This window comes from Pocillopora verrucosa, chromosome 6, assembly GCF_036669915.1.
Source record: "Pocillopora verrucosa isolate sample1 chromosome 6, ASM3666991v2, whole genome shotgun sequence".
Classification (NCBI taxonomy): Eukaryota; Metazoa; Cnidaria; class Anthozoa; order Scleractinia; family Pocilloporidae; genus Pocillopora; species Pocillopora verrucosa.
Window position 1 is genome coordinate 9499060 of NC_089317.1, and position 24518 is coordinate 9523577.

Here is a 24518-nt window from a genome sequence, read left to right on the forward strand (position 1 = left end):
GATGCATTTTAATTGTTATAGTCAGAGTTTTAGGAGTGGTAGTCGGTCGTTTAGTGTGACTGACTCGTTGATGATGCTTGTAGGTCTGATAAGGACTCTGACATTGATTGACATTTAAAATCTGGGCGGAAGTCATTTCGAGTCGTCATCAGAGCTAAAGTTAAGTCACTTGAAAAATGTGACGGTGGAGTTACATAAGTGATTTTGATTGTAAATTCTGCACTAAAATGGAGGCTCTTATCACCACTCCAACTTTTTTTTTTTCTGTTCATGACGGTCGTTAATCTCTATGCATGCATCTGGATTTACCAGGAGCTTGAAATGAGGGTTGACGAGACAAATAGATTAATCTCTGTCACACGAATTTGCTGACACATATTGATCCCTGATTAGTCAAGGGTGTCAAATTTATCTAACAGCAGTTGTTTTGATAAATAATGTACCAAGAGAGGCATTTCCACGCGTTATTCGGTATAATCTTAAAGAGCATCGATCCTACCTTACGATAGGAAATCAATTGGCAAAGAAAAAAATCATTAAACATGGACTAAGTTGAGTCTTCTGCCCGAGTCTAGGGTAAACCTCAACAGAAAAACGGGCTCCAAAATCCTGCTCTTGCGGACGCTGTGTTGCTGCTGTCGATTTCAACCCGCAGAATTTCCCTATTTTAACTAAGTGTCGTTTTTTATTTGGAACGAAGTGGTTATTGACGACACATAAATTGTAAATTATACAGAATATGCTTCGGTTGATGTCTTGTCGTTCGAGGAAAAAACATGAATTCTGAGTCGGCTTCGCCTTGTGCTTTCTCAAATTCAATGTTTTCCTCCGTCATTCTTTGACGGAGTTCTTTCATATTATTTCCCATTTACACAAAATTGTTTTGTTCAACTTAATAACTCTACAGTCATCAAGCTAAGAACTTGTCGCTCGTGTCGTCTCAGTTATTACCTATGTACCATTTCCATTAATACAGTTTTTTTACTTTCCTTTCTTACAATTTACGGTAATGAATATCAAAGAATAAGAGTGTCGCCTTACCTGCAAAGGGAACAGAAACCAATGATAGAAATAGAAATTTGACGATAGACATCATCTATTTCCTCATAGTGAGCTAAAATGGCTTCCTGTTTGAGCTGGCTTGACTGCTGTGAAAGTTAATCTATTCGGCTTGTAAAATATTCACAATGTAAGCCAATAGGTCAATAGATGAAGGTGCAGCCTACTGTTTAATTATTTCTGCCTTATCACTTCCCCACTAAAATTTGACTCTTTCTCCACCGAGTCCACCCCCCTTTCCGACCCCCCTCCTCTGTGTGTAATTGGGTTCAGCAGTAATACTCGGTAAGGAAAATAAATGAACTTTGAAGTTCTAAAAGCGTCGAAATTAGCTTTGGATTTGATGATAGTTAGATTTCAACAGTAATACTGAACCTTATGACTCCAAGTAACCCTTAGCGTCATTGGCACCATTCTATAGGTCGGTAAATATTTTTTTGTAAATGTTGATACGCAAAGTATTGTTCATTGGAAGATTTACAAAATGAATCTAATAACTTTCAACGATTTCAACACAACGCTACGCAGTTTTCTGGCCGTGATGCGTGGTAACCAGCGTTCAAGCGTGGTAAATCTATAACGCGGGTTCTGTATGCCCAGGATATCTGTACGCTTTCCACTTCTAACAGCATATCTACCACTCCTTTGTCTCGACGTATTTCACTCTTAATATTGTTTATCCTGCTCTATGTATAGTTTTGGGTAGCATGTGTTTCTCTGGTAAGCTATTGAACTGTTCTCGTTTTATTTTTGAATAGGCCGATTTATAAAGAAGCAAGACTATTGTCTTTGGCTACGCCTCGGGCAATTCTTACGCATGTTTCGTACCCTCCCATTTACTTCTTGCATGTTCCATATCTGATGGATGACGAGACACGAGGCGGTGCAGAACACAACTGAACGCGGAAGAAGCGCGATATAGCCGCTGGCTTACAGTTCGTGGGCCCCTAATTATAAAGTTTGCATATTATCGCTTTACTTCCCTACCGTCTCATCCTAAAGCGTGGTTCGCCTTCACGGCGCAGAAATTGCAATGTCTTCAATCATATCCAACGTGTCTATATTCTTATGCTTGGTTTTGTGTATTCGTAAAGCAGGTAGGTACGCGAGCTTAGCTTTACTGAGCGAGCGTTTCCCATGGCGCGAAAAACAGCTTCGCGCTGGACTGCAGGGTAATATTTCCAAACTGGTTAAAGGATCTGTGCTGTTTACATAATTTTTTTGTTTTCTTTTGTAGAACTAGTACCAACATTTACAGAAACTCCTCCAGATCCGTTCTATGTATTGGAAGGCAACAATATCACCTTTGTGTGGCAGTACAACCTTAGTGCAGCGTTTCACAGTGTTTCTTTTCGGTTCCGCAGCAGCACTTCCCGCACCATTCTGTTCAAACCTGGCTTAAACCTCGACCCAACAATTCCAAGTGGTATTTATAAGGGTCGCGTTCAAGAAAACATCAATGCTACACGAGCAGAAATTACAATCTTTGCATTGCAGAGATCTGAGGGTGGAGGATACGAAATTGAAGTGATCGACAAAACTTTCCTGCCTGCTCTTAGCGAAATGACTGTTCAAGTACAGTGTAAGTAAACCACCAAAATATTCATGAATATTATCTCTACTGGTTCTATTTGTTGAAAAATTTTTGGAATCATTCAGTAAAGGTGAATCTCGTTTCGTTGTTGGATATTTCATTTCATTTATTCTTGACGCAAACTGCTGCTATTTTTCGGGTAGCTTCGGAAGATATTCTGTATAAAGCAGCGCAAGATGGTCGCTGAATTGCTTTAACAGAACTTTTTAGCACCGATATTTACCAAATATGCGGCAAGAAGTCGAGACTAGCTGCAGTCTTATCTCGAAACAGGTTCGAGACCTATGTTTTTAAATTGCACATATTTAATTTAAACAATGAAACGCGCAGAATGCGGCACTCTTCGGCTCCTCAAGCACTGCTGCGGACATACCGCGTATTTTCGCTGTATGTCTATCATAATTTTTTTTCGTGATCCGTAAAGGCTCAAGTTACATTTTAAAGAACGCTTACAGGGTTAGTAATATTAGAAAAAAGCATACATTACACCTTTTCAAAGGATATGCAATGCCAGAATAGGTAAACAAATGTAAACCTGCGTTGCTATCTAACGCCGCTTAAATTACGTTTTATACGAAATTTTCATCGACTATTTAATGAGTGGAATATTTTCAAAGTCGTCGCTTTTTTCAAAGAGAGAGCTAAGCGTACTTAAGCTTAATATCCTCCGTTATGTGGCCAGTTCGAGAAAACTCACTTTCAGTTCATTTGCATTTAACGACTCTATACATGTTTAATGATTTCATCAGATAACTATGTGAAGTTTGAGAGTACGTATTCTATTTATTGTTTTTTCCAATCATTCAAAGATTTGCGATTTCAATTTAGCGTAAATCTTTTCTGCTGTTTTTAAGCCAGTGTGTATTTCTTGATAAGTTTCAAAGAGCTTAAGTTCTGTTTACGGGCAACGAGTGGACAATAATGGTCATTTTTTTGTCGCATGAATCATTTATATTGCCTCAATGTTTTAAGTTGTTTTGTCACGTCCCGAAATAGCGCTCTGAATGTTATGGCTACACTGTTTAGATATTGTTTGCGTAAAAAACCAAAACCATTCGTTTTCAAAAAAAGGTATTTTCCGGCAAAAGTGCAGTTTTGGAAAACGGTGTTTCTAGATTGACTTCAATCCTTTAAGGCAGTGAAGGATGACAAATTTCGTTTCAGCGCATTGCATACTAATAAAGAAAGAAATAAATTCTTCAAACCAATATGCAGTTTGTTTATAGAGAGCAATGTTTGCCAAAAAATACTTATATGTTTATCAGAGAGTATTAGAGTTCTTATTGTTTGTAACTCAACTGTTCTTAGGTTTGAAAACGAACTTCACTCTTAAAGTTTTTTGTAACTTTGGTTCCTCTGGCATAAACAAAAGCTGGATATTGGTTTGGTGATAGACATTTGCAGTGACTTAGTCCTGAATTAAAATAATTATGAGTTAATTTTTTTATTTCTTTTGTGGGAGGCTGTGTCCAATTTAGTTATAACAGACAAGCTAAAAACATCTTTTCATCAAGCACGCAACCAGCATGTAGGTTTAGTACCTCCTTTCTATTGTGTGGAATCATGACAGCTTTTGAAGTCGTGCATAGTAATGACTAATTATCACGCGGTTGTCTTGAAATACATGGAAAACTGAATTCCCAGAAAAATTATTTTGACAGTTTTTCAAGTTATCTTGGTCTCTGGAAAAATAGGTTATCGTCTTGTCTTAGTCAGCTCTTAGATGCTAGCCAGAGGTTTCAGAAAATCTGTGGATCATGTTCTTGAGAAAAATGCATGACAGCATTTGGAAAGCAAAACTGAAAGTAAAACAAATGTGATGGGACTTTGCCCCAATATGCTACCAGTAGTTGATCATGCACTCTGATATCATTAGATCAGGCATTGTTCTAATTTGTAAGACCTCTCTGTCCCATTTCTTCATGTATTTTACATATTTGTTTAAAACCTATAACTCAATTAAGGTTTACATTTTGTGAATATGCAAATCCTGGCAGAAGTAATGTTTGTGAATTCTGTTAATGCTTTTAAACATTATCAAACCAACTGTAGTCCACTATTATCATCGGAAACTGCAGTTTTTGTCTAAGATAATGACTTGTGTAATTTTACTGAATTTTTTCAGTTTTGATGATTAATTTTGACTCCAGCTGTCATAGTTCAGTAATGTATGATCCCGCACATCCTGGCAACTACCAATTATAGGTTCATGCTTGATGCTGTCTATTAGAAAGATGTTAGTCTCTTTTGTGAACATTTATCATCCAATTAGAGCTTTTTATCCACTTGTTAGCGATACCCATCCTGGGTTGGCGTGTAGCAACAAACAATAATATTGTTGAATCATATGTGAACCAAAACTGCACATGGAATTTTTCCTTTAAGGAGAACTACTTTGAAGAAGTGAAGGATATCTAAATTTCTTGCAGCACAATGGTTATTATGATGAAAAGAAATTTTTTTTTCTTCAAGACTATTTTGGTCTTGAAAGGAAAACAATTTTGTCTTCATGATGTTATGTCTCAAAAATGCTCAATTGTTCCTTTTGACAGTGACTGTGCAAATTCTCATCATTTTTCCCTCCTTGTCTATTTTGGGTCTTTATGGAGAAATTGCTTAAGCTTAATGTTATTTGCATTTTTGGTTCCTATGGGGTAAACAAAAGCCTGATATTGATGTGACCAACAGACATCTGCTCTGATGTAGCTAATATTACATTGACAGAAACAGTTATGCCTTTATTTTGAATTTCTTTTGAGGGAGCTTTTGTGCAAATTACTGCAATGAAAAGATAAATTAAAAATGTCTATAGTCACAAGGTACCCATCTGTGAAAGGTTGCAGTGCCTCTTTTGTCATGTAGAGCAATTAAAACAAAATTTTTTCAAATTAATGACTAATTAACTTTACTGTAGGTTGTTTTCAAAAACTCCCACAGAAATTCATTCTTGGTCATATTGGTCTTTGGGAATAAATTTTTGTTGTCTCTCAATTCATGGCAGAGGATTCTAGAGCTTTCACAACATGTGGGAGTTGTTTATTGGAGACAAGTCATTTACAGGGTGGTATTTTAGAAGAACATCTGAATTTCAAATAAATGTACATGAAGGACTTTGAGCTGATATATTATTTGTGGTCATGAATCATATTATACTCACTCTGTATAATTCATTGATTGTTCAAAGTATAGGAATCACAGACTTCATCTCTGCCTCTATCTCTCATTAAGTTAACGTGTTTTCATTAAAACTTGAACTGAAAAACATTGCATAATTTTTATAGATTTGAATAAAATGTATGTGGTGTTTTTTGAAAAGCCATAATTAGAGTTTCTGAAATGTTTATTTGATATTTTGAAATTGCACCAAACCAACCACCAATGTTATATTAACAACACATACAATATATTTTCTAATCCACGAGATAAATCACTATTAGCAGATACAGTGTGTAGTATAATGTAGTGTATTTTACTAACTCTTGTCTGGTGAATTGTGGTTTATCTGCCAGATGGCAAGATACAGTTTTTATGGATAGCCACTCTGAGTTACAATACTACAGATACATGTTGGCACATAAAGCATTGAAAAATAAATCATTCTTTAAATATTTAAATCATCAATCTTCAGTTATTTAAGGAGTTTTGCTTTTAGTTCATTACTTAAGGTTTGTCCTTTTATTCTTTACCTTATCCACTGTACATGTACACTGGTGTATACTTCTTTAATCAGTGATCAACATTAAAAAAAAAGTATTCTTCATGCAATGAAGGGAAAAAAAAAATATGTGTACATGTAAAAATATCCAATGGCAAATATTACTGGCAATTTTATTTGATAAGCGAGCACATGTATTTGTGAAAAGTTATCTGGGATTGGACAGGTTTGCTGTGATTTCTCTCACATGCAAATCTTGTGCAATTCTTTCAACCAATCATTGGCAGATTTAAACATTCATGCTATTTGTTTGCTAAATAGAAGTTTCCATGTTTTCACATTGTATTCATTGTCAAAGACATATGTTGGCATTTTCCTTTGTGCTGTTTGGTTGTTGTGGTTATGTACTTGAAGATTAAGTTTGGGTTTTGTAACACTCATCACTGGAGAAGCACTGTAACTTCAGTTGTTTCCAAGAAAGTTATGTGACTCTCTGCTTTAAACATCTGTGTTTTTAATAAAACTCAGGTTATTTTTGAAAAACACATCTATAGCAAGTGTATGGTATGTTACGTTACTCCAAACATGTGTACAACATTTTCTGTTTGTCATTTATTTAACAGATCCACCAGAATTCAACAGCTTTAGTAGTGATGTAGTTGTTGTGGAAGGTGACCCAAGTGTTACATTAGAGTGTATTGCAGATGGTGAACCAACACCAAACATCACCTGGACCAAAGTCTATACCAATGGCAATGACAGTGGTGTACTGGGAACTGGGAATCAATTTGTCCTTGAAACCAACAGAAATAACAGTGGAACATATCGCTGTACAGCATACAATGGAATAGGAACAGCACCAAATCGCACAGTGAAAGTAGAAGTTAATTGTAAGTAGATAATTGTATATTGTACCTATGGTTGATTTTTTATTTTTTACAGAATGTTAGAATGATTGTCATGGTAGGTTAAGATAATTAAAATGAAACTCCAAAAATGTGGGCACTTTTATTAAAGTTGTGAGGATGCAAGCAGGGTATGAAAAAGCCATGCAGCCTGGCAGAGGGTGTTGTGAGATTCAGGGTGAATAATAATATTAAAAAAGAGCTGCAAGTCAATAAGAAAAAAAAAGGAAAGGAAAGGAAAGGTGGAGCAATCAGTCACCTATGGCATTGGACTGGAAAGAAAAATGTTTGGCTCTTGCAACATGATGTACAATGTCACATGCTTTGATACCAATGCGTTATCAAATATTGTTGTTTTCTTCTCTTTAGTCAAACCAGAGAATGTCAAGTTAATGGTGAATGACTCAGTTGTTTGTAAAGGTGATGTTATCAGTATCACCTGCTCAGCAGATGGTAAACCTGTAGTGCACACTTATCAACTGTTTGAGAATGAAATACCAGTTAATGATGGAAACAGCTCAGTTGGGGTATGGATGAGAAAAGATTTAATAGAAGGAGACTTTAGCTACAGTTGTGTGGCTAATAACACTGTTGGTACAACTGAGAAGACTGTAAATGTCACAGTGAAAGGTACAATATGAGAAGTTGTTGTTATCTGTCACAGCCATTAGCTTACATATGGTAAATGAATACTGGTGTAGGGTGTAATGCTTTAATACCATTTTCCCCATGATGTATTGTGTATTTAGCTTCAAGTAGCAACAGCAAATGAGTATTTTTGTTGGTGAGGTTGCTTTTGATATTGTGTATTAGTACCATAGTTTCATTTAGTTTACATTATAATGAAAATAATAGTTTAACTACAGTACATGTAGGTGTCACTTACATGTGAGTCAAAAAAATTCAACACCTGTCCACTTCAAGTGGAAAGCAATCACTGCAATCTACAGTTTTGTCTTATGAAGGCTTTTGTATTCTTACTCTGTTGAAACAATCCTGTTTCTTCAACCGTTAATTGATGGCTGTCTGGACTCAATCCTATCCAGGGTTCCAATTGATAATTGGTCACCATAAAAAAATAAGAAAAGAGAAAAAAAATTTGATCACCCCATCCACATTCCATATTATTCTGCATGAAAGTCTACTAGTCTTATGATACTGTACACGTGCAACACTTTTGTTTGCCAAATTGGCAAGTATGCTTGCTTGCTGATTAAGGGAAGAGAGTGAAGAATTTCAGTGTATTAATTAGCTGAGAAACATCTCTCATTTGAAGTGAGCTGAAATATTCATATTTATAACTACCATATTGAAAATAACATCTTGACTCACGTGACAGTTCATCACCAAACTTCCAAATGCAAAGTTGATGGTTAGACCTAAATGCTGCATGTACAGGATTGTTATATATAACGTAACCAACAACATAAGTGCCACTTAATTACCATTCACTTTAAGTGTTTGGGTATTTGGGAGTTATGGAACTGCAAGAGGGGAAAATAGAAAGACAGGGGATACAGGCATTTATTTCTTTCATAATTGGACCAACAATCAAGAAATTTTTTGTTTTTGTTTTTCTTTATCTGGTGGTCGCTAATAGACCACTTCTGCAGTTCAGTGATCTGGTGCTAAAATTACGGCACAAGGGTAAGGCTAAGAGTGAAGTCAACTGTATAACAAATTTAGTGCCATGGTGGTTAAAATGAGAGAAATGGGAGATGGTATGTCCAAGTAATAAAAATTTTTGATACTGGAAATTTGCCCTCACTTGTTTGTAATTTGTCTTTCAACAGCTTTTTGCAGTCTTGAGCAGAAGAGACTATTTTGATCTGCTTCATTGTTGTAGCTCTCTTGCTTAAATTAAAAAGTTCTGCTTTTTTTTCTTTGCCACCATCACTTGTAGCTGAATGCCTCTCTCCCACAAATAATTTTTTGCTCTCCCACAATTAATTTTGAGAAATTTTTTCACCACCATGGTGCTTAATTCTTTATATGGATGAAAGCAACTTCTCACTGAGCCTCATCCTTGCACTGTAATTTTGGCACTAGATCACTGAACTGTGGGAACTCTGAAGAGGCCTATTGGTATCTTTTGTTGAAATTTTAGTCCAAAAGATACATTTATTTTCACTTAAAATAACTTGGGCGCATCTTAGGCCCTGTTTTAGTGAGTTTTTTTATGTGCCATTTCCTTTATTTACATGCTATAATTATATTCCCATGGTACACAGCCCTCCCAATCTCATGGCAACTGTGGCTGAAATGCACATGTACAGCTAGAAATCACATTTTTCTTAGCCAGTGTATTTAGCTGGAAGCCAGCACTTACTGAAAACCCTAATGAAGGAAAGAGAAATTGAAACACATCTGAGTCTTAGAATAAGTTACATGTAATCTCAAAAGTCATAGGCTCAAATTTTGATATTACATTTATTTTTAATTATTTTATTTGTTTGTTACTGGGACTAATGATCCAATAAAGAATGATTTTCTTCTTGTGAGATGAACTCAAACTATAAAATGTCCTTAGTTCTTTAGAATGCTTTTGCATTTTGAAAATGCATTTTAAAATAAATGAAGATCTGATGAGTGCATAGGTTCATAAACATGTATGTGTATACTTCTAATCATTTTTATCTTTTGTTCTGTGCAGTGCCCTCCAAAGTTTATCCATTGGAGAACATCACAGTTATAGAGGGTGAAAACAAAACTTTAACCTGTAATGTTTCTGGAAGTCCTTTGCTGAATGTAACATGGACAGAGGTTAGCAGCGGGAGTCAGTCCAGTGGAGTCATGCGTTATCTTACAAATATCAGTAGGAATAATGATGGTGAATACAAATGTGAAGCTACAAATGACTGTGGAAATAGCTCTGCCAGCACTTTCCTCACTGTGCTCTGTAAGTGATTGCTATTTAAATAATAATCATCAGGTAGTAATATGCATTAAGGTCTAGAGTGTTCATCTTGTAGCCCACTTTCCACTTGTTGCTAAGTGTGAAGTGCTAGATTCTTGAGCTGTCAGGTATTCCTTTCTCTTTTGAAATTAAGAAAGAGTAAAAAGCACTTAGGAGGCTGCCTTTTTTTTGAATAGATAATAAAACTAGATATAGAATTTCTATTGAAGTGTCCAACTTGATATGATTTTTATCGAGGTCCACATAAGAAGACAAATTTATATCCATAAGCAACCATGCTCTATTTTGTTTCTTATTTTAACAATCTCAGTTTGGTTATTAATCAAAAGAATTTGACAAAAAACCTTGGATTGAGAATTCTGAATGCTTTTTCAGTCATTTATCAACCTGACAGAATGGTGCAAAAGGCAAGTGATGTTTTGGCAGATTATTGGCGATATCAAAAATGTAAAAAGTTATTGTAAATTTACAATCATATACAGTTACAGCTTTCCCTAGGGCTAGAAATCATTGTAAAAATCTGCAGTTTATGCAACAAAACATTTTGCCTGACAATTCGGGAGAACTCTAAGTGACACTTATAATGCAGTGAACTGTGGCATTCCATTTCTTACAGATAAACCTGAAATGTTCAAGTTCATAGTAAGTAAAATTAATCAGCTGTGTGCCAAAGAGATATTATTTATTAATGGTCTCTGTCTTCTATTCTAGACAAACCAGAGAACGTCCAGTTAATGAGTTCTGCCATGAATGACAAAGCATGTACAGGAGAAGTCATCAGCTTTAACTGCTCAGCTAACGCTAATCCAGGAATGATGTCATACCAGCTGTTTGAGAATGGAACTGCCATTTTAAACACAAGTGCCTCTGGGATGTGGAACAAGACTTTGGAGAGTGAAGGGACTTTTGTTTACAAATGTGTGGCCAATAACTCTATAGGATCAGAATACAGCATGAGTATTACTGTCACTGTGAACGGTAAGCAAAATAGTCCAAGTTATGTTTGTTTGAGAACAATTTGAAAAACTGCACACATAAAGACAGCATTTGCATGAATGCACAGACACTCGATTATAAAAATGTTGACACTTATAAGACAGGATCCATGATTGATGAGACTCAACGGCCTTATAGGAAATGTTTGCTCAGTGGCATGCCATTATTTATGGCAAGTCTCTGTTGATGATGATTCTTTTCTATCACGAAAATGTTAAGGCTACTATCATTTGCTTCATGTAACAATATGTAAATAAGGTTATTATGCAAATTTTTAGCCATAAAGATGCTGGGTCTCGTCACTTATTGCCAACATTTTTTTTAGTGTCAATGTTTTTGCAAGCGAGTGTATATGTGCGTATTTTTATGTTCTTATTTGTAAAAGGCAATGGAGTTGAAGAGGACTAAAAGCACATTTATATTAGGGAAGCTATGATCTATGTGCTTAAGGCCACAAGCCAATGGCAGGCTGCTATTTACACCTGTCCTCATTTTCACATTTTGCAGTTCCTTCTTCAATTGTCCAAATAACACAAGATCAGAATGTAACTGAAGGTCAGAATCTGACTCTTATGTGTAATGTATCTGGAATTCCTCCACCAATGGTTTCTTGGATGACACCTGATAGTCAACGTGTTAGTGGATACAAGTTGAACGTTACAAACATTAACAGGACTCAAGCTGGTGAATACAAATGTGAAGCCAGTAATGAATGTGGCAATGCAACAGAGACAGCAAACATTATTGTGCTGTGTAAGTTTGACAGTTCCTTTTCATTAAAAGGTTACATTTATCTGTATGTTAAGTAAATCCATACACTGACGGTGGCTATTATTAGATGTATAATGTACATGTGCACATTTTGTATGAATTGTGATTAAGGTATCGGTAATTTTACAAAGATTAAGGAATGTAATTTGTATTGCAGTCAGACCTCTTTTATGCAAACACTGAAGGGTCATTGGAAAGTAATCTCTTCATCTTACGAGTTTTATCATATTACATTCAGTCTTGTTCTGCTACTTAATACTCCTTGGCTACTTTGTAATATGTAACTTACAAAGGCCAATGAAATTGTATTTATAAATTGTGTCTTTTGTCTTTAGACAAACCTGAGAATGTCCAGTTAATGAGTTCTGCCATGAACAACAAAGCATGTAGGGGAAAAGTCATCAGCTTTAATTGCTCAGCTAATGCTAATCCAGAAGTGACGTCATACCAGCTGTATGAGAACGAAACTGCCATTTTAAACACAAGTGCCTCTGGGATGTGGAACAAGACTTTGGAGAGTGAAGGGACTTTTGTTTACAAATGTGTGGCCAATAACTCTCTTGGATCAGAATACAGCATGAGTGTTACTGTCACTGTGAACGGTAAGCAGAATAGTCCAAGTTATGTTTGTTTGAGAACAATTTGAAAAACTGCACTCATAAAGGCAGCATTTGCATGAGTGTACAGATACTCGATTATAAAAATGTTGACACTTATAAGACAGGATCCATGATTGATGAGACTCAACGGCCTTATAGGAAATGTTTGCTCAGTGGCATGCCATTATTTATGGCAAGTCTCTGTTGATGATGATTCTTTTCTTTCATGAAAATGTTAAGGCTTCTATCATTTGCTTCATGTAACAATATGTAAATAAGGTTATTATGCAAATTTTTAGCCATAAAGATGCTGGGTCTCATCACTTATTGCTAACCTATTTTTTGGGTGTCAATATTTTTGCAAATATGTGTATATGTGCATATTCTACTTTTCCTATTTGTAAAAGGCAATGGAGTTGAAGAGGACTAAAAGCACATTTATATTAGGGAAGCTATGATCTATGTGCTTAAGGCCACAAGCCAATGGCAGGCTGCTATTTACACCTGTCCTCATTTTCACATTTTGCAGTTCCTTCTTCAATTGTCCAAATAACACGAGATCAGAATGTAACTGAAGGTCAGAATCTGACTCTTATGTGTTATGTATCTGGAATTCCTCCACCAATGGTTTCTTGGATGACACCTGATAGTCGACGTGTTAGTGGATACAAGTTGAACGTTACAAACATTAACAGGACTCAAGCTGGTGAATACAAATGTGAAGCCAGTAATGAATGTGGCAATGCAACAGAGACAGCAAACATTATTGTGCTGTGTAAGTTTGACAGTTCCTTTTCATTAAAAGGTTACATTTATCTGTATGTTAAGTAAATCCATACACTGACGGTGGCTATTATTAGATGTATAATGTACATGTGCACATTTTGTATGAATTGTGATTAAGGTATCGGTAATTTTACAAAGATTAAGGGATGTAATTTGTATTACAGTCAGACCTCTCTTATGCAAACACTGAAGGGTCATTGGAAAGTAATCTCTTCATCTTACGGGTTTTATCGTATTACATTCAGTCTTGTTCTGCTACTTAGTACTCCTTGGCTACTTTGTAATATGTAACTTACAAAGGCCAATGAAATTGTATTTATAAATTGTGTCTTTTGTCTTTAGACAAACCTGAGAATGTCCAGTTAATGAGTTCTGCCATGAACAACAAAGCATGTAGGGGAAAAGTCATCAGCTTTAATTGCTCAGCTAATGCTAATCCAGAAGTGACGTCATACCAGCTGTATGAGAACGAAACTGCCATTTTAAACACAAGTGCCTCTGGGATGTGGAACAAGACTTTGGAGAGTGAAGGGACTTTTGTTTACAAATGTGTGGCCAATAACTCTCTTGGATCAGAATACAGCATGAGTGTTACTGTCACTGTGAACGGTAAGCAGAATAGTCCAAGTTATGTTTGTTTGAGAACAATTTGAAAAACTGCACTCATAAAGGCAGCATTTGCATGAGTGTACAGATACTCGATTATAAAAATGTTGACACTTATAAGACAGGATCCATGATTGATGAGACTCAACGGCCTTATAGGAAATGTTTGCTCAGTGGCATGCCATTATTTATGGCAAGTCTCTGTTGATGATGATTCTTTTCTTTCATGAAAATGTTAAGGCTTCTATCATTTGCTTCATGTAACAATATGTAAATAAGGTTATTATGCAAATTTTTAGCCATAAAGATGCTGGGTCTCATCACTTATTGCTAACCTATTTTTTGGGTGTCAATGTTTTTGCAAGCATGTGTATATGTGCATATTCTACTTTTCCTATTTGTAAAAGGCAATGGAGTTGAAAAGGACTAAAAGCACATTTATATTAGGGAAGCTATGATCTTTGTGCTTAAGGCCACAAGCCAGTGGCAGGCTGCTATTTACACCTGTCCTCATTTTCACATTTTGCAGTTCCTTCTTCAATTGTCCAAATAACACAAGATCAGAATGTAACTGAAGGTCAGAATCTGACTCTTATGTGTAATGTATCTGGAATTCCTCCACCAATGGTTTCTTGGATGACACCTGATAGTCGACGTGTTAGTGGATACAAGTTGAACGTTACAAACATTAACAGGACTCAAGCTGGTGAATACAAATGTGAAGCCAGTAATGAATGTGGCAATGCAACAGAGACAGCAAACATTATTGTGCTGTGTAAGTTTGACAGTTCCTTTTCATTAAAAGGTTACGTTTATCTGTATGTTAAGTAAATCCATACACTGACGGTGGCTATTATTAGATGTATAATGTACATGTGCACATTTTGTATGAATTGTGATTAAGGTATTGGTAATTATACAAAGATTAAGGGATGTAATTTGTAATACAGTTAGACCTCTCTTATGCCAACACGGAAGGGTCATCATAAAGTAATCTCTTCATCTTACGAGTTTTATCATATCACATTCAGTCTTGTTCTCCTACTTTATCAAATTTTTCCTTAATTTTGGTTTTATTATTACACAGATTTATGTACATTTAATTACCGACTCAATGTTTTACATCATACAGAGCTGTAAAGTATGTTGTTCTATTCATTCCTTTGTCAACGCCCCATACACATTTTCATATAAACAATAATAAAAAAAAGCCGCAGTGAGCTTTCTACCGACCACAATATTTGAGACAATTTATGACTATGACTTTTGATTGTGTAACTCTTGTAGACAAACCAGACAATGTGCAATTGACAACATCTGTCATGGATAACAAAGCATGTAAGGGTGACATGATTGGCTTCAACTGCTCAGCTGATCCAGGTCCATCAGTGACGTCATACCAGTTGTTTGAGAATGACACTGCTATCTTAGACGCAAATCCTTCCGGAATGTGGAAGAGGAACATGTCAAAAGAAGGAGTGTTCATGTACAAATGTATGGCCAACAACTCTTTAGGATCAGAAGTCAGTTCATCTGTTATGGTCACAGTGAATGGTAAGCTCTTAACTTTGCAGTTTAGTTAAGTTGTGAATCATTTTTCTCTGCACACATTCGCCAATTTACATCATTCTGTTAGCTGCGCTGCATATTAGAACAAACTCGTTCGATTGTTTACTCAGGACTCTTAAAGAGTCAAGTGAGGAATGGTAATTTTAAAGGTGTGATAAGGAGCGGAAAGCGTTTGAACAGTATCTTTTTTCTTATCAATCGAATTTGATAGAAAAAGGGTAACTTTGCAATAAACTGACGCTGTAAAGCTGTTCTCTTACATATACTTGTTCTCTTACATCATCGAGTTTGCTGTACTGCATATTGGAACAAATTAGTTTAAGTGAATGTACACTGAAAACATATACAGTGTAGAGTGAGGAGTGAGGTGTTAGAGATGTGAATAAGTGCGTTTGGATATTGCCTTTTTTCTTGTCAACTGATGTCAAAGCCTTTCCTTTTTAAATAATGCGTATTTCGGTACATTTAGTTCCACCGCGGTCGCCTGAGTCACCTAATCAAAGAAACGGAGCAATCTGCAAAAGCTATGACACTAATTAAAATCAATTAAAATTGACCAAAGAACGCAAAAATGACGGATGTCTTGGATACAATCATTCAATTAAGCAATTTAAAAAAAACTGTAACACCAATTAAATTGTTTTTATTCCCAATAAGTGTTTTCGACCAAAGAAGGCAGAAATGACGAATGCCTAAGATACAATCATTCAACACATTGTTACAAGGGACCCCAGCAACGGCGATTATACATGTATTTGAAGTTAAATGTGTTTGGTAGATGTAATGTTTTGGTAAATGTAAAGTTTGATGAACACAAATATTTATTTACGGACTAAAGATTTTGGTACAGTATTTAATTTTGTGTTTGTCCACAGTGCCTTCAAATATCGAAGCAATTCAAGATCAGAATGTAACCGAAGGTGACAATTTAACCTTAATATGTGCTGCATCTGGAATGCCTCAACCAAAGGTGTATTGGATTAAGCCCAATGGTCAGAGTGTTGCTGGAAATGTGTTGAAGATTGTGAACATTAATAGGAGTGAAGATGGTAAATACAAATGTGAAGCCAGTAATGAGTGTGGCAATGCAACAGAGATGGCAACCATTGATGTGCAGTGTAAGTAGCTAACTATAGATTGAATATAAATGGTGAATGCTTGTGGGTGTTCAAGTTTTATAACTATATGTAAATTAGTCACTTAGAGGTTTTCTTATGAGCCCACCTGTCCATTACTTGTCCTTGACGTGTGTAGAAAGATGTTAAGAAAGGTTAATGATGTACATACAGCGTTTTGAGACACCAACATGTATCAAGTTGGGATTATTGGATGTTTAAACTGATGATTGTAATATTCTTGTAACTCTTGTAGACAAACCAGAGAATGTGCAACTAACAACTTCTGTGATCGACAACAAAGCATGTCAGGGTAATACTATTACCTTTAACTGCTCAGCTGATGCCGAGCCAGGAGTGACGATATATCAGCTGTTTAAGAATGACACTGCCATGACTGTCAGCCTTTCAGGGATGTGGAGCGAGACACTGACAAATGGAGGAATGTTTGCCTACAAATGTGTGGCTAACAACACTTTAGGAACAGCATCTAGTACGAATGTTATTGTTACTGTGAATGGTAAGCCTTGATCTTTGTATTAAGGTATGTTAATACTCTAGGTTTAAAATATCGATGTGAATACTCACTGGACTACTTTTATAGTTGTGGAAAATAAGAAATCATTCACCGTTTGTCTTATTTTAAGATATTGATGTAAATATAATATATTAAAGTTCACACGGCAACCAGGTGGACAATCAGACATAGTTTGATGCTACACTGGTTTGCAGATTTAATGAATGTAACCGAAGAAGTTACAATTCATAGACCCAACGTTTCGACACTCCTGTCTAGTGCCTTCATCACGGGTGATCTAAACGCTGCAACAAGAGGTCCTTTTATGTGATCACTAATTAGCGGCCTTTTTTCTGACGAGGTGTAAATAAGCGTCAGGAAGCAGACCGCCATCGTCACGATTTAAGGAGGGCTGACTGTCTACCACCATCACTCGATTCGAAGGCTGAGGAGAGGAAATATGTTTCCAATGTCCTAAAGGCAAATGGCTATACAAAAACTTTTCTCCGTAACTGCCAAAAACCAGTTACAAATAGTAACGCTCTTGATGAAAGGGAACCAGCGACTGGTTTTGCTGTTATTCCTTACATACAGGGTGTTACTGAACCCATCAAGAGAATTTTGAATCGCCACAACGTTAAAGTTGCTCAAAAACCTTTTCAGACTTTGGGGCATATTTTCGCCAAACCTAAGGATCCTGTCACGAAAGAACAACGAACTGACGCCATTTATTCTATTCCTTGCAATGACTGTGACAACGAATACATCGGACAGACCAAACGCCAGTTTGGTACACGGTTAAAAGAGCACCAAAAAGTGGTTTTTCTTTGCAAAAAGGAAAATTCAGCTTTATCGGAGCATACTTGCCTAACCAACCATACAATAGGGTGGGATAATTCTAAAATTATCACCACTAATCGGCGTTACCACCAGCGCCTTTGTTTGGAGGCTTGGCACATAAACTCCGCCCACGCTCCTTTAAATCGTGACGATGGCGGTCTGCTTCCTGACGCTTATTTACACCTCGTCAGAAAAAAGGCCGCTAATTAGTGATCACATAAAAGGACCTCTTGTTGCAGCGTTTAGATCACCCCTGATGAAGGCACTAGACAGGAGTGTCGAAACGTTGGGTCTATGAATTGTAACTTCTTCGGTTACATTCATTAAATCTGCAAACCAGTGTAGCATCAAACTATGTCTGATGTAAATATGTTGGATGAATGCAACTTTTGGTAAATGTAAAGTTTAATGAATGAAATGGTTGCAAAAATATTTATTTACTGTCTAAAGGTTTTTGGTGCAGTATTAATTTTGTGTTTGTCCACAGTACCCTCAAATATCAAAGCAATTCAAGGTCAGAATGTAACCGAAGGTGACAATTTAACCTTAGTATGTGCTGCATCTGGAATGCCTCAACCAAAGGTGTATTGGATTAAGCCCAATGGTCAGAGTGTTGCTGGAAATGCGTTGAAGATTGTGAACATTAATAGGAGTGAAGATGGTAAATACAAATGTGAAGCCAGTAATGAGTGTGGCAATGCAACAGAGATGGCAACCATTGATGTGCAGTGTAAGTAGTTAACTATAGATTGAATATAAATGGTGAATGCTTGTGGGTGTTCAAGTTTTATAACTATATGTAAATTAGTCACTTAGAGGTTTTCTTATGAGCCCACCTGTCCATTACTTGTCCTTGACGTGTGTAGAAAGATTTTAAGAAAGGTTAATGATGTACTTACAGCGTTTTGAGAGATCAACATGTATCAAGTTGGGATTATTGGATGTTTAAACTGATGATTGTAATATTCTTGTAACTCTTGTAGACAAACCAGAGAATGTGCAACTAACAACTTCTGTGATCGACGACAAAGCATTTCAGGGCGATACTATTACCTTTAACTGCTCAGCTGTTGCTAAGCCAGCAGTGACGACATACCAGCTGTTTAAGAATGACACTGCCATGACCGTCAGCCTTTCAGGGATGTGGAGCGAAACATTGACAAGTGGAGGAGTGTTTGTCTACAAATGTGTGGCTATCAACACCTTGGGAACTGCTTCTAGTACGGATGTTACTGTTAGCGTGTATGGTAAGCCTTAATCTTTGTATTAAGGTATGTTGATTCAATAGGTTTAAAAATATCTGATGTGAATTTTATGGCAGTAATCTGTTTTGTGAGAAATGTCTCATGTGTCTTTTGGAACTTTTGGATAATTTCTATACCATTTTCTTACTCATTGGACTACTTTTATAGGTGTGAAAACTAAAAAATTATTACTGTTTGTCTCATGATATACCCACTTTCGTCGCGAATCGCGACATATCAAATGCCAGTCTTCTTTTCGAATGCACCCTGCCATTCTTCTTTTTAAAATACTCGAAAACTCGCGCCATCCTCTCAACCAATCAGATGCAAAACTAAAAACCATCGTGTCTTGGTCATTCGCGTTTTCCCGCGCTTTTGTTTGTTTTCAATTCGTGTTCTTATTGGCTTATGACAAGGTTTACCTTATTGATCACTGTGATTATTTTTTTCTTGGTTTTTCGACACTTGTTTGAAAACTGCCCCTTAGTAACAAAAGCATCAAGTCCTTGAGGCTCGTTTAGCTTCCTCGCGTGGAGATTAAAACTTTTGTTGTTTAATTATATACATGCATGTCTTTTGGTAGTGTTCTGGGCCCATTTGTATAAAGGTAAGATAACGTTATCCCACGGATAAATCGCTATGCAGCGGATAAGTGATAGCAAAACGTATTACACTATCTACCGGAAAGAGATTTATCCAGCGAATAGCGTTGTCCAACCTTCGAACAACCAGGGCCTGGTAAGTGTCACAGATACATGTATGTGTTGGTACGTTTATGTAGCGAAATTGTGGGCAACAGTAAAGTCACCACTTACCCAGAGTACAATTGGAAATCCAAAGGAAATCCAACGGGTAAACTCTAACTTGTACAGTACAGGTACAGGCATGAATTAGTTCAAAGAGGGTTAAGGATTGGAGCTTCAAAAGGTTATGAGAAATAGTCCTGGAATTTCTTTACATATTTATGCAGGTTGTGTTTGGTATGTGATTTTATGCTAAAACTGAGAGGTGGGTTTTTTTTTGGTCTCGTCACGAGCTTGGGACAAAGAAAAAATTTTAAGTTCCCATGAGGATTCGAACCTCAGACCTTCGGATTCCGGAATTCTTTGGGAAAAAAAAAATCTTTCTCTACCTTTATCTTATATAAAGGCGGGTGAGTCAAGTTGATATAGGAAATGCTTCTCCTACAAAACGTAGAGAAGTTATTAGCTGGTATTGCTGAGTTACTAGTAAATACATGTTTGATATGAAATTACCTGGAACCTGATTGGTTCGAACCAGGCATGGGAAGTGCTGGTCCCCGGGTTCAACATATTTTCGATGTGATCACAGCTCTAATAACGTAAAAATATTTTATCTGTAATGAAGACATTTCGGAGAAATATAAAGGTTCTTCCAGAACTCTGTCAAAATTTTAAAATAAAATTACAACTCTAAACTGCTTCGTAAACTGAAATAGTTTATTTTTATCAGTTTTAGAGTTTTGGATTTATTTTTTCCTTCTTGATTAAATTTAGCATCTGTACTTCCCCTATGATTTTTACTGTCTCCAAAGAGCTTGAGCATATTTAGAACGTAGAAATGTAAATTTCTCGCGATTTTAACTCTCGTTCTTTACAGGTGGTTTCTGTGGGAAACCATGTACCAATGGAACATCATGTAGTAAGTTTGGAGACAAACACCTTTGTATCTGTCCTCCGAGAAAAAAAGGAACAAACTGTCTGGAAAAAGGTTAGAACAACTTTTAAATTTGTAGCAGATAAAAAGCCACTCCCGTTGCATTTGATTCATTTTGCCATCTTCCCAGGCTTGCACACTTTAAATATACTCTTCTTTCACCAAAATCTTCGTTTTACACGCGGTTGTGCACATTTATTTATTGATACCCCGCATGAAGATCACTGTTTTAGAAACTTAGTATACCTGAAACTTAGCATACCTGATATATATGCGACATACTTATAGGCAGATAGAGTAATCATTCAGACTTGATGCTGATCTCTAATGAATCCGCCTTTAACACTCCAAAGAATAGACATACATTTAACGAAGCACATACTTTGTAATTTGATGTTGGTCTCGAATGAATCAGCCTTTAACCTTCCAAAGGACAAAACTGCATTCAGCCATACACGCATACATTAAAATTTTGCACATTTGCTTTTTTTGCAACTACACGCCCAGTGGAAACCAAATTACCTTTCTTCTTGCATTTACCATAGTGGCGGTACTTCGTTAAAGTGGATAAGCAAATGTTCGTTCAATTTGTCTGCTGCGCAAAGCTTTGAGATAAACTGAAGGTGTTCGATGTTTTATCCCTTTCTGACGAGTTATTTTTTGTGCAATGCAGGTTGTACAGTAAATGTAGTTTCGCTTTTTGTAATGTTCATACTTCTCTTGCTCCTAACAGAGGAACTTAAGAAAAACGTTGTTGTGGGACTTAAACTCAAGGGAGAGTTCAAACAAGTATATGACAACTTGGAAAATTCAGAGACGAAAACACTTGTCCAAAATATTAAAAATAATGTGAGTGCTTTGGTAAAAATAATTATGATTAACTTGAAGTTAGTATTGTAATGTTTTAAGGAAAGAAATAATTATTTTGGAATACAGCCCATTGCATATCATGATTTAGAATAATTTATGAAGGTGTAGGTATGCACCAGGCTACTGCAAGGCCCTACCCGATTTCTACACGGATACCTTCTTACTCAGAATTAGGCGAAGTGTGGTGCTTTTCCTATAGAAATTAATGTTTCTTTTACTGGGATAAAAATTTCGTACGAAGGGCTTCGCTCTTAGTGTCGTTTTAAAACAGCAGATCGGGGCATAAATTTCTCCTTGTCAGTACATAGAAAGTAGAGAACATAAAAATGGAAGTTTTTTTGTTTTGTTTTTTCCAGATGATGAAGGAATTCAATGGCACTGGTCTCATTAGCGTTAAGGTGATCAAACTGAGGTAATACGTTTTCAAACTTTGTGTATTTTAAATCAGAAACTTTATGGTTAATTTTGTTTATTGTGCAGTGTTAGCAGTTCCGATGCATATGAAGCTCTGAGGTCACAAACCAATCATTATATTAAAGTCAAGAGATTATAAACTAAGCGAACTATAATCTCCTGCTCAACGTACATGTCGTACAGGGGAGTGCGTGTGATGCCGGAGGATTTTATCGCTGGTATTATTTATAGATCACGTAGAACGTCCTTCTTAAAGCTGCACTAAAATTTGTGAGTAGTATCTCGTAACTAAATGTATAGAACAGGGTTTGTTAAGAAATACAGTGAGTCATATGTGTACTTTAGACGCCCAGGATAACAAGTTGTTCTGGAGAACAAACCTTAAATAATCCACAGTTTGTGAGCCAGATCCTCCGGGTGATTTTTGTTGTTTCAAGATTAAAATAAATTTCAAACTCACGAGGAATTTTTTTAAAGACAAGATGATGACATAACTCATGCCATGATCAGTTTATTGTGTTGTATCTTTTAACTTACATTTTAGACGTTACATAAACAGTATGCTATCAGTTTAAATCGGTAGTTCAATTGGTACCGTTACAATAGTTGACACTGGTCTGCGCAAATGTAACACTTGGAACGTTAATCTTTTTTTTTCTCTTTTTTTTTTTGGAAGTGAAGTGAAGTGATCTTGCATCTGAGTATTCAGCTCAGGTTTCAAGCGGCTCATGTGCAATGCCTCCTTTAATTTTATGCAATGAGTTGTTTGGGCTGAGTCTAGAATCTTAAAGCACTCAGCTGAACATTTTGACTTAGAGCTAATGAGAGAGAGAAAATGAAATATCGAAATTTGGGTATTGAAAGGATGGGAGGCTAGATTGGAAGGAGTAGAGCTAGAAAGTTTATCGAGGAAGTCCAGGTTTAAATTAAATCCCCTAAAGCCCTTCGGCACATCACTATTTATTTGTATTTTTATCTAAAAGCGTTTGATTTCTTGCTTACCTCTCAGGCGAGGAAGTATTATTGCTGACTTGGAACTAAACTTTAACAATTCTGTCGGAGAAAGTAATGTAAATGCATTGCTGACGCAGGCAGCGAATAAGGGAAAAATTGGCGATATGGAAGTTGAAGAGTTTAGCGTTGGAAATAATTTCCCAGGTTAGTTCTTTTTTCTTCGTCAATTGTTGCTGTTTTGCAGATCACAGCATTTTGCTTAGTTAATCTCCATTATCCGACAAGCCAGATTTTGGGAGACACAGTTGATGACTTTGTACTTTGAAAGCTAACTTTTTGAGGCGTCAGAGTCAGAGTTTAACATTTCGTAGCGCTGGCTTAACCGCATTTGGAATTACTAGGTCCGAGATTTCTTTTCCCTTAGCATCCGTAATGATGAGCGAAAATGTGCCTGGGTGGCTTAGAATTTAAAACTGAATGAAATGAGGCTTTTTTTTTGTATGTTTGTATGTATGTTTCAGGGCCAACTACAACCTCAGGGCCGACTGCAACTTCACAACCACCCGAGGACTGTGGAACCTTCTTTGAGGGAGAAGATTGTAAAAAAGGTAGGGATTAATTTTTTTTTCTAAAATCAACCTATTGTGTGAAAATATAACGTTAGTAATAGTTTTTTGTAAATTTTAGTGAAAGTGGAGATGGCCATGACCTTGGAGCGAAATCACGAAAGACAAGATTGGCATGTAAATTGTCAACCACTATTTTAATGATATAGCGTACTGATTGACCAATCAGAGGGCGCGTATTTCATTAATCACGTTGGTGATTTCACTCAAAAAGACATTCTCACCGATTGTATAACAAGTTCAAATGATTGCAAGCTTACAACTTTTTCCAAACCTTTTTTTGTTTTCCAAAATAGTACATTTTTGGATAAATCAATGATTTTTCTCTGCATGTTTTGCTAATCTCTTAAAAAATTAATAGTCAAATTTTGCAGACAAAATTTATAATGAATTCAAAATTTATGTTTCCCTCTGCAAGATTTAACATGTCCGTAAGAAAGTATGTTTTAATGGTCAACTATGAAAAGATGTAGAGGTAATCTATGTAATCTGCAAACAGTCGGTCACTGGATGTTGCAGAAATTCTGCGTCCACTCATATACTGGATATCGCAGAAATTCTGCAACCACTCGTACACTGGGTGTTGCAGAAATTCTGCAACCATTCATACACTGGATGTTGCAGAAATTCTCAACCATTCGTACACTGGGTGTCGCAGAAGTTCTCAACCATTCATACACTGGATGTTGCAGAAATTCTCAACCATCTGTACACTGGGTGTCGCAGAAGTTCTGCGACACAATTTCAGTCCAGTTCAGAACAATTTTAAAAGATTTTTATATGTCATGAATAGAACACAAATAT

The 24518-nt window shown here is 36.3% G+C and overlaps 1 protein-coding gene across 1 annotated transcript in view; it reads left to right on the forward strand.

Moving 5' to 3' along the window:
- Nucleotides 1–2018: 2018 nt before the first annotated feature.
- Nucleotides 2019–24518, forward strand: part of LOC131773620 (hemicentin-2-like) — a 31011-nt gene continuing 8511 nt past the window's right edge. The window contains exons 1-21 of the mRNA XM_066169116.1: nt 2019–2156; nt 2297–2641; nt 6932–7198; nt 7583–7843; nt 9867–10112; nt 10842–11108; nt 11634–11879; nt 12233–12499; nt 13026–13271; nt 13625–13891; nt 14418–14663; nt 15176–15442; nt 16333–16575; nt 16829–17092; nt 18417–18659; nt 18913–19176; nt 20794–20904; nt 21584–21699; nt 22077–22132; nt 23144–23292; nt 23610–23696. Coding sequence (XP_066025213.1) covers nt 2093–2156; nt 2297–2641; nt 6932–7198; nt 7583–7843; nt 9867–10112; nt 10842–11108; nt 11634–11879; nt 12233–12499; nt 13026–13271; nt 13625–13891; nt 14418–14663; nt 15176–15442; nt 16333–16575; nt 16829–17092; nt 18417–18659; nt 18913–19176; nt 20794–20904; nt 21584–21699; nt 22077–22132; nt 23144–23292; nt 23610–23696 — 4522 coding nt within the window. The 5' untranslated portion in view covers nt 2019–2092. The remainder of the gene's footprint in view (nt 2157–2296; nt 2642–6931; nt 7199–7582; nt 7844–9866; nt 10113–10841; nt 11109–11633; nt 11880–12232; nt 12500–13025; nt 13272–13624; nt 13892–14417; nt 14664–15175; nt 15443–16332; nt 16576–16828; nt 17093–18416; nt 18660–18912; nt 19177–20793; nt 20905–21583; nt 21700–22076; nt 22133–23143; nt 23293–23609; nt 23697–24518) is intronic.